At 40.3% G+C, this 11,470-nt stretch overlaps 1 protein-coding gene across 1 annotated transcript; it reads right to left on the bottom strand.

Moving 5' to 3' along the window:
* Positions 1 to 6,435: 6,435 nt before the first annotated feature.
* On the bottom strand, positions 6,436 to 9,100 carry socs3a (suppressor of cytokine signaling 3a). Its single transcript, XM_039825899.1, has 2 exons — positions 8,874 to 9,100; positions 6,436 to 8,265 (listed from the first exon to the last, which is right to left on the bottom strand). Exon 2 carries the CDS (start codon positions 8,130 to 8,132, stop codon positions 7,515 to 7,517), a length of 618 nt encoding a protein of 205 aa, XP_039681833.1. The 5' UTR covers positions 8,133 to 8,265; positions 8,874 to 9,100; the 3' UTR covers positions 6,436 to 7,514.
* Positions 9,101 to 11,470: the final 2,370 nt, after the last annotated feature.

Here is an 11,470-nt window from a genome sequence, read left to right as displayed (position 1 = left end):
AGAAGAGCCCATGCACAATACCGTCAGTGGTTTCTAATTTTGAAGCATTGCCTCATATTTATTCCTGCTTCATCTGTTTTTCCTCTCCTAGGCTTGAAGACCGCCCCCCCTCCTTTCTGAAGCAAAGCAGATCTAGTGATATAACAGTCCACACAAAGCTGCTGAAGTGGCTTCAGGCTCAGAGGATTCAGGCTCAAAGAAAACCTATGCAGATTTATAGTATAACAGTCAGGCAGTGGATTCGAGCACAGGGAAGTGGAGTGCTAACAGTAAATCTAGAGGCCTGGAGGAGGAACAGGAGGAGCATGCCCGGAGAAGAGCCTCAGAGGGCGGGACTTGCGGGCCATGGTGACTCACTGCTACTCCCTGGTTGGCTCTCATATCTGGCATCTGGAGCTCATTGACAAATGACTCCATGGCAACTAGCAGTTGTGGAATTGTAAACAGACTGAGAGACTGGAAAGCTGGAAGCAGGCTTTTGCTGTTTCTCCACCACAAGCTCAAGAGCTCCTGTCAGCTTACTGTATACTGTCTGATGAGGTCAAAGGGAGCAAATGCAGTGAAATGACCGGATGCACATACAGATAAAGGCCTTCCCCCTTGCATAGTGTAATATGCAACTTTCTGCAGCATTTAGGATTCAGATAAGAACGATTAAGAGTTTTTGCCACTGTAAAAAGTGAATACAGCCCAATAATACGTAAATGCTCACAGTATTTTAATATTATAAAAGCTATATTATAAATATTATAAATAGCTATAATGCAGCCTAATTGTGGCTCTTGTGTGACTCAAAGCGGGATTTTTACATCAAGTCCATCCTCAAAAAGGACAAATTGTGTAACGTGGATCGAATTACCAAGGAAATCTAAATATTTCAAAGTGGCCTGTTGCTACTTGTGTGGCTTGTTTCAAGTAAAACTTTAGTTTCATACTATTACACTGTGATTACTCAAAGCATTTCTACATGATTACATCCTGAACTGAGCACTAAATTGCTACTTTTGGATAAGTAAAATATACAGTATTGTATACACTTTATCAGGTACACCTGTATTGCAATCCAAATTGGGGTGGCAGTAGCTCGGTCCGTAGGGACTTGGGAACGAGGGTCGCCGGTTCTAGTCCATATGCGGACCAAGTATGGAGTTTGGACCAGTAGCTGGAGAGGTGCCAGTTCACCTCCTGGGCACTGCCAAGATGCCCTTGAGCAAGGCACTGCACCCCCAACTGCTCGGGATGCTTGTCATGGGCAGCCCCCTCACTCTGACATCTCTCCATTAGTGCATGTATAGGTCCTGGGCATGTGTGTGTGTTTTGAGGGCCTGTGTGTAATGTGTGTAACTAACAACAGAGTTTAAAAATGTATGGGAAATCATTGCGGGATCAATAAAGCACGTCTTCATCCTAATCTTAAAATCCAAATACAACAGCTCAGCCATACACTCTACATACTAAGATAATAATGTGTGCAAATGTATTGCACACTTGATCAAATTCCAATAATGTTTTAGAATATTTGAGACGTGAAAAATAAAAGATAATACATCCTACTTCCCCTACATTGCAGAAAACTGTGCATTTTTATTTATTTAACTGGATAAATAAACAACAACTCCTCGTCATCCCCCGGACACGAATAAAAACCAAAGGGGACCGAGCCTTCTCTGTAGTAGCCCCCAAACTCTGGAATTCCCTCCCACCCCATATCAAATCATGTAATACAATTGCTAGTTTTAAATCAAATCTGTAGACGCATTTTTACTCTCTTGCTTTTAACTCTCCTTGATTCCTGTTTTTTTTTTTTTTTTTTTTTTTTACAAACATTGTTCCTTTGTTATTTTATTCTATGTTGCATTGTTAATTCTTTCTTTGCCTATTTGTATTCATGGTGCCTCGCACATGCGATTACGTATTTTTAAGGCATATTGTCTCTGCCTTCCCTGTTTTACCTGTAAAGCACTTTGGGTCAACAGTTGTTCGTTTAAATGTGCTATACAAATAAAATGACTTGACTTGACTTGACTACAATTTAAATTTTTCTCAGTAGTTCCCATCCTCCCAGAACTACCAGTAACTGCATATGAAACCGCATCAGTGTCTCAGTGGCATTTTGAGTGAGAGAGTGAAAGGGGTTTGAATTCAGTGTGGACGGTCAAAAAGCCTCTTACTTACAAAAATAATTTCTGCTGCTGATGATCAGACAACATAGCTCTACCACATAATAATGCTAGAAACTATGCCACAAATGAGCCAGAATATCTGACATCACCTGTGTGTGCAGGCCTTTTTAAAAACTGACATACAGGGGAAGCTTCTCCTCCTATCTATGACTTTTTGAAAATACTTTACTTTAGGACTCAATTTTAGCTCCCATGTGTCTTTGACAAATAGGCATCCTGTCAAAACCTCATGGGAGCAGATGATGCAGAAAATGCTCGCTCAGCCCTGCAAAAAAACTACAGTATGTCTATGTAAATTCCCCAATGCTGAATCAAAATGTACTGTAGCTGGAATTGTTTTGAATATAAACGGTTTATCGGACAATGCTAAATTATCTGACCATTTACCGTGCCTTCTGGGTTTGTTTGGGTTATGCTTTCTGATAAATACATGGCCAAAGTTCAGTCCAACAGACCGACCTATGAGCTCTACTTTATTGATCAATGCCGCTGAGGGAAAAGGTACATAAATAGGATTACAAATATATCTAAGTAAGTGGGACAAAGGGCTTAAAAAATGCGTAAACATTTGTACTAGTTTTAACTAGTTTTTTAAAGTTTTTTACTAGTTTAAAGGCAATAGTTTTTGTAGTGCTTGTTTCAAGAAATCTCCTCTACAGCCAGACGTTTTTGCTTGATACCTGCGAACTTCAGCAGATTAAAGATTATTTATCTTGTAAGGGGACTTTTTTTTACATCTGTTTACTACAGTTTGAGTGTTTGACACATCACACAAAATGTTTTTTATTATTTTAAAAAGTAAAAAAAAAAACTAGCATAAATGAAAAACAGCAGACGTGACACTACTCAGTTTTAACAAGTAGAGTTAATTACATTTGTGTATAATGAGTTTAATTGTTGAAAATGTGTATATTCTTGTGTGTCTCATTAAACTTTTAGAAGTGAACCCTGCTTCTGTTCTGTGAGCGCTTGTCACTGCTTTCAGAGCCATATACAGAGACCAAGCCAGTAGATGATAGGAACCACAAAACAATCGTGATCGGATTGTTTCATAACACTATTGTTCGTCTATTACTCATCTTTCTGTCGTGTCTGCCATCTGAGGAAGTGTACACTTCAATGTATGATGTCAACCTGGAGATATGAAGTCCATGAAGTCCTACATACTGATTGTAAAGGATTTTCATCCAAAGTTCATGGACATGTGCTCAAGGACCTATTTTCTTGGAAAACTGTCTAATTTTGTATAGAGCCCAAGTCTCATTTTATACAATCATTAACATCTAAAATACAAAGGTTATTCTTAGGACTTCCTAGGAAAAACCTGATGTGGGAGCTGTAATGGTTTCCCATGTAGCAACTGATTGTAGCCACAATGACAAATATATGGCTTGTGTGAGCGGTGCTCTGACACTGCAGCGCTTTTTCTCTAGAATCACATGACCCAGGGACTACCAGAGAATTTCCTCTAAGCCACGCAGAAAGCCTGCATGCTTTTAATAGTCCTAGACTGGTTTCATCTGTCTTTAAATGTGTTTCATGTCTTTCATGCATAAATGCCTTTGAAAGGTTATTGATATTTATATATCTGATAACAACACTGACAGATGCTCCAAACCACTCAACACATAATAAATTGTACAGAATCATGCACGTGTTTTCTTGTGCTTCTCCTTCTATCGCTCTTGAGTGTTGTGTATACATGGAGCTCAGGCTTACTGGGAATCAAGAGTAATGGGATTTTTTTTTTATGCTCAGCAGTTTTGCAGCAGCCTGCACTTATTTGGTATTGTTACACACAAAGTGATGTATTCAGTCCGGCAGTTATCTACTTAAAATGAATTTGATGGGATGATATTTCCCAATATCCTCACATTGTTTAGTTTACAATTAAAGAAATAATTTACAAATTGTTTGCGGTTATCTCTGAGACAATAATTACATATTAAAAAGGGGCCACTAACTCTGTATTTCAGTAGAACCATGGTGGTTTATAGAGAAAAGGCATTATAGAGAAAAAATTATAAATTTTTCTGGACCACTCACTGAGCACAAATCACCTCAGAGGCCCCTTATCTCTCTGAAAGCTCTTCACTGAGCTCCGTTGGCTGAGAGGAAACAATAAAGTGCTGTGGAAGCAGGTAGAGCACAAGCTGATTCCTGTAATTATGTTGGATATGGAGGTTATTGCAGATTCCCGTTCAGCCCTAGTTTTAGCTGTTTTCCGTAAATGTGCATGTGTTCCTGGCTGTAGTCGGTGAGGGATCTGTGCTTTCAGGGGAGTTGCAATAAAGAAGCCACAAACAGACCCCAAACAGAGGTAATAAATAAAACATAATTTTCTGTTGCATATTTCTGAAACATGCCATCAGTGCAAAATTATGTTCATAATCAATTGTCATAGAATTAGTTAAAGTTATGAAGTACAGTATCAAGGGACCAAACACAACATTAGGGTTAGAGAAACTGCCAAATTAAATCATTTCTTGATCCAAAAATTTGACAAAGAAAGGTTTTTGGATGTGTTTTTTTGGAAGACTATAACATGAAAGCACTCATACACATACAGATGAAAACCAACTTTTTTTTTACAAAGGAAGAGGGCCATGGAGCACAGGATGTGTTGTTCTAAAAATAATCCTAACAATAATTCTAACTGGTTGGAGGGGACTTGACATGTTTCCTGATTAGCACACTGTGGTATAGCTGGTTTAAGTCAAACTGTGTGCAGGTGAACAGACAGTATGGCAGACACGTTGTTGTTTAGGAACATGTTGTTCCAGTGAGCAGGCAGCACTCAGCTTGATTACTGGATAAGGTGCAACACATGCAAGATTAACTTGTCTTTTAATGTGTCATCTTCTTTCAATTTCTACCTTAGTGTGTATTTGTAGACATAGGGCGGGGACCATTTCTGAGTAGTACCTGTAAGAGGCATTTATATGGCATCATTATGCATGTGCATGTGAGAGCGTGTTATGTCACGCTAACACCTACAGGGAATCCAATGAGTCACAGCAGAATAAAGTAGTCACTTCTCTAGAAGGCTGCTCTAGGCTTCTGGTGTATTTTGTCTGAAGCAGCTGCTCAACTTCTTTGTTAGAGGAAAAGGTTATAAGCTCAGAAAACAAGATAATATGTTTGCTCTGTTTGAAGCTGAAAATAATAAGTGTGTAGTGTCTGGGCCATCTGTACTATACGGTGTTGAGACAAACAACTGCTGTATGTTTTTCATGTAAGCATACACCTATGGATGTACAGATTCATGACTGTGGGTACTACAGCTTCTACATTTGATCCTTGATCTCTTTTCTGTTTTATGTTATGTGGCTATATTATATGTTTTTGTCTGTCAAATGTACAAAAACTCAATAAATACATGTTTAAAAAAAAGTGTGTTGTGTCTTCTAGGAAACTTATCTTTAAAAGAGAAACTTTAAAGCTCTTGATATATGATAAACTGATATCATATTGACATATGTTTGGGTTTAGTGCGTCTCTGAAAATGCAGCGTCACACGGAGTGGTGGTTTCCCATCACTCGGGTTGAGGTTAAGTAGGTGAGAAGGTCACATTTAAAAATTCATGAGAAAAATCATGAAAAACAGTGAACTTGTGCCCTGACCACTTTAGCAAGTTCACAAAACCCAAACTCATGTTACCCAAACTTAGACTCAAGACCCATGTAATATATTTCAATCAGGAGAGACTTCTTTGCAATTATGAACATATTTATTGTACATACAACATGTAAATGTACGAGTCTCTGGAGATTGGACTCCATCGAACCCAAATATCCTAAAGGGTTTAAGGAACCCAAACAAATCCCCTGATGGAGTCCAGACACTGGTGGTGGAGAATAAATAGAGGGACCACAACAGCCAAGCCGAATCAACCCAGGTCGAGGCGTGACCACCGGTGGCAGAAGGGAGGCGGGGCCCTATTTCCGAAACACAACTGCCAACCGTGGAAGAGAGCAGATTTAAAGCAGGGTATCAAGCTGTGATAGGCTCGTCAACAAATGGTCGACCCTGATTGGTTTAACTAACAACAACACAGCTGTTCTGATTACTACTGACCAGTGACGTACCGTGAAACAGCTTATCATTATGAGTGATGGAAAAGTGAATGAAGTCTTCCTTTAAGAATTTACGCTGAGCTTCATGTCCTGTGTAGTGCATTTCACTATTAGTCAGTCATTCTCTGTGGAAATAATGTTGAAGTCATAAAACAAATCAAACAGTGAGATCTCATTTCATAGAAAAATAGTGCTCTTTTATTATAAATTAATGAAATGTTATCATACAAATATAAATAAGTGCAAAGTCGTATCAGTCTGCTTGCTTCGTTAAACAAATGTCTTCAAGCATTCACAGCCAGTGGTTTGGCTGGTAAAAGTACATCTTTATAAAAGACAGCATAAACACATCTTCACTCATGTAAACTCATGAAAATAAGATACATGTTGACTCTTCTCCTTATTGGTTGTTGTTTAATACATTCATTTGCAAGCAATGGCAATCCTGTAGTACTACCACATCTTTTCCCTCACCCCTGAAGCCATATTAAGCAGTGGTACTGTTCTCTCAAGTAAGATCCTCTAGGATTCAGTCAAGTTCAGGCAAGTTTGGCAAAAACCCTTCCTCAAAATAAAATATCAGGACTACATCTTCTTTCCACATTTAACGGTCTTAAAAAAATCTTATAAGATTCAGAATTGTTTTCCCCATCGTGGCTGGTGCTTATATACACCCAGAAGGCCATCGGTGTCCACTCATTTGTACTCTTAAGTTTCCACTGTCTGTGAATTTCCAGCGTGGTCAGAGACCCCACAATGCTGCGTGGACGTCTCGAATATGTCCAAGATTATCACCCGAGGTCGACAAAAAAAGCCAGCCTGAATGTAAAAGCCGATCCAGCTTTAATGGATGGATGATTTTCTGAGGCTGAGGCCTCACAGCACATTTGGTTGGCAGCAGCAGCAGAAGGAACCTGTGTGTCATCAGACTGTAGACAGCTTCGGTTTTCAGTAAGTTGTATGTCATCAGTGAGGCAGAGGAGGTTCTGCCTCTTTCATACCACCAGATAACAGCAGTGCTCGCTTTCTCTTGGCCCTGTTAGTGGATTAGTCCATGTGGGACTTAAGAGACTGATGCCCACTTTTCTGCGAGACGTACACACATCTTGTCAGTACGATAAACTGCTCCTTTACACAAGCACGATCTCGGGCTTGACTCTTTTGACTCTGCTTCATTGTTACTCCTCAGATAGAGCTGAAACCATCCCGTTTCTTTCATGTCTTTGCCCCTTCAAGAGCATCAGTCCAACACCTTTAGATAGGAGCGTCATACTCCTGGAGAAACTCCTTCAGAGGATGAGGAAGTTGGTCTCTTTGAGAAGAAATGTCCAAATGTCCATTGACTGTTTTTCTGCACAAGTGTTGCAAGGTGGATAAGATACAGGGGAGAGGTTTGATGAGCTCCAGGGGGATCTTCTCCCCTCCAGAGTAAATGTAGTAGGTATTCCCACTGCGAGTGTTCCCTTTGCTCTGAGGCATGTAGAAATGGACCAGCTTGAGGATGCAGTCAAAATGGGGAACAGATTGAATGTTCTTAGGGTCTGTTTGCAAGTAAAAAGAGGAAGTGTCACATTGGATACGCAGGTTCTTGGTCCCCGACGCCGTCTTCACGCTGAGGGCGAACAGGTGTCGGTTGTCGGAGCTGTCCCTGATGAGAAACGTGCCGGTGGTCTCGGTTGCCAGCATGGCGTTGGCCTCCTTCCCAGTGATGGCGCCCCAGTAGAAGCCACTCTCCTGGAGCTTGTGTAGCGTGGCGAGGACCATCTGGTACTGCGTTTTGGAGGTAAAAGTCTTGTAACGCTGAGGCAGCAGCATACTCGAGTCCAAGAGGCTGCTGCTCATTGCGGAGTCAAACTTGCTGTAAGTTACCATGGCGCTGTGCCCACTCTCTAGATAGCCTGGGGAGCACCGGGCGCCACACAGACAAGAGAAGAAGAGGTCGGGTCAAAGAGAGGCTCAAAGGGTTGTCGCTGAGGGCATGAAGAGGTCAGTCTGTCTGAAACACCTGAGGAGACAAGAGAAGGGGATGTGAGTTTTGAGTTCAGTGTGGAAAAGATGACACTAAACATAAAATGCAGTTTAAAAGTTTAACACTGCCATGACATAAAGTAATAGCAGATCTGTTTTATTCATGTTTAGATCTAACGGAACAGCTGCAGCAGCTCTAAGGGAAACTATTTTTCCAGATGTGGGAAGTTCTGTATATCATGCGTTTAAACATCCCTGGTGATGATGGGGAAATTGTCCCAGAGCGTCATTGCTTTTTTTTTGTCATCATAAAACAAAACAATATAGACACAAACTGCATTAGTCCTGTCCTCTGTTTGAGAGGAGTTGTGGCTTTAACACTGTGTTCTGATCAAATGCTCCCATGTAAATTCTAGCCATTTCGGGGAAACTTTTTGTGCAATCTGCCCTCGGGACTCGGCCAATTCCAGTAAAGACAACGTAATCTAGATTGCGCAATTTACACGCCATAACCCGGCTTCAGTTAAAAAAAAACCTAGCCTACCTCACTCAGACAAAAGCGCAACATTATTTATCCAAGTTTAGCCTATATGGAGTACATAGATGAGAAGTAGTATGCGAAAAAAAAAAAAAACAGATCCTCACCTTGAATGGTTTTTCCAAACTCGCTCGTTTAAAAATAAATCCAAGTGTGAGTCGCTGGATAGATAGATAGATAGATAGATAGATAGATAGATAGTCTGTTCACAGTCCAGCGTCTTTCAGGGTGACACAAATGTTTCGAAGTTCTTTGGCAATAAACTTCAGACTTCTAAAGTAGTTTTGTCGGTGTGTATCCCTGCTGAGCTGAGAGTTACTAGCGGAGCAGGAGGAGGAGAGGAGACATTAAATATCCGAGGAGACTCCGCCTCCCCCTTCCAGTAAGCCTCTTTCTCGCTCTCTTGACAGGAAGCTTTTTTTTTTTTAAGGATTCCTGCTATGAGCAGCGCCCCCGCTGTTGATGAAGGAGTTCCAAGCAGTACTTATTTACCTTTGGTAACCTAGTAGCCTACCGGTCTCTTTAGGGTCTTCTAAACACTTTAAATAATGCAGTCTTTTGTGGATTTATTTTGTTGTTGTTGCTGAGAATTTAAGAACCAGCCATATAAATGAATGATTGCATTTTTTTTGGTAGAAGTTCCGCTTTTGCGTCAATAAGTATGCGGTGATGATTCAGTCTGTAGTCGGTTTCTGAGAAATTCACAGTAGGGCTAATCGTAGCTCGTATGCTGAGCACCAGTTATCCATAGAGGGCGCCAGATTTTGGGCAACTTCATACAGCACAATATGACTTTATTTCCCTATAACAAGAGCTGGTATCCAGGGGAAGCAGGTATTACTTACTACTCATTGTTGCGAAGTTGTGTGTCTGTTTTTCCCTGCAGTCATTATGAGCATATATTTACTGTACTGACAATCCTTTGTTAACGTGTTATTCGATATCAAAATAATTTAATATAGTACGTAATTAACTATGTTATTTATTGTGTTTTGCACACACAACTGCCCAACCCACATGGACCCATTATACATAACATATTGTTTCAGCACTGAAGCATTTCTCAGACAAGAACATCACTTTTGACATACAGGCTACATTGCAGTGAAAACAAAAATCTTTATTTCCTGCCCTGAGCTCTATGAATAAAACCTGCCACAAAAAATACCTTCCTAAGACCTTTTAATAAAATCTAACCATAATGTAGTCTAGTTGAAGGCAAATGTAAGTGTATTTGTCAACTATAACTCCTCACATACAGGGCACACATACAGTAAGTGGAGGCTGGTGTGTACACGGATAGTGAATTGAAAAATACAGTTGTAATGATATAAAGTATGTCTTTATAGGAGAAATTACAATTGTTGACAAATACTTTACATTTAATAAACACAACACAAAATGTCCTCATAGGTGCTGACAGTTACATTACAGTGTGTTATAAACCATTTATTAAACATTGAATGCGAATTCAAAATAATTTTTTCTTATTATAATCCAATCAGAATTAATTAGAAATTAAGGACATTTTACTAGAAAGTAAAAATAGGTTTAAAAAAAGTAGTAGGCAAAATCCTATTTTGTCTAAGATCTGTTAATGCTAATTTAGGGATAGTCCATTGCTGCTCTACTCTTACTGTCAGACTTTTTTTTTATCATCACTTTCTGATACTTTGCATATCAGCATTAGGCTGTCTGAAAGAATGTAATGTAATGTTTTCATGGCAACATGAACATGTGTGTGACTGATGGAGTGCTCATACTGACTCAGCAATGAGCACCATCAGCCTCAGGTGGTTATTGTACTGCAGATTAACCCCAGGCTATGGTATCATGTCAGGCTTTGCCTTCCTTTAAACAGCTCACTCGTTGTACTTATCATGTAAAAGATAAGTGAAAATCAGTCAGCAAACAGCTCTGAAACTTCTCAGCATAGAGCATCTGTTTTGGCCTAAGTTTTACCAATCCTCGGCTGGAAGCTGGTCAGAGGGAGGGGGTTGTGGGCAACGGACTGACGCCACAGAGCCTGATGGGTTTTTGGTAAAGCCAGCTGTGTCCACAGAGGTGAGTCAGGTGTTGATTCAGACCACCAGCAGGACGGGCGGGGGGGGAATCACTAGGATAGCCTCGTAACAGTTCAGTTGTTTCCAGAAAGTCTATTGTGTCATCATTGTGAGGCATGCATTTAGCATCCATCCATTTCTGGGACTATAATACAAGTCAATGAAAGAAAGAAGAGAAACCTCCCAAAACCATGTTTTAGCTCACCACCTCTCCATGGAAACGACTATGCATATTAGTTTATTAGCTATAACAGCATGCTGACTTCTTAGCATGTATACTGTAATTTCCCCAAGTCAGTTACACTTTTGCTAGAGCCCACAGATGTCAAGGCTTGTAAAAGAAATACAAATAAACTGAAGACAGTTTGTACTTAACCAGAGGTCAACCCTCAAATGTTTGGTCAGTTGAGGCAGCTGACGAACCAAGTGACCTGGAGCTGCAACTGGGGGCTGAGAAAGCTCCGTTGCTCCAGCCAAAACCATCTGAGGCTCAGGGTGTAAGGCTTGGCAATGACAGATTGGGCCCTGTAGGCGATGTGTTTGTGAGCCTTTCTGTGTCTTTTATTTCTGGAAGGTTTACACGATCTAAATAGAAAACCAATAATACCCTTTTGTCCATGTTTCCTTAGCTTTCTAATTGT

Source organism: Perca fluviatilis, chromosome 15, assembly GCF_010015445.1.
Source record: "Perca fluviatilis chromosome 15, GENO_Pfluv_1.0, whole genome shotgun sequence".
Taxonomy (NCBI): Eukaryota; Metazoa; Chordata; class Actinopteri; order Perciformes; family Percidae; genus Perca; species Perca fluviatilis.
This window is presented reverse-complemented; position numbering and strand designations above follow the sequence as displayed.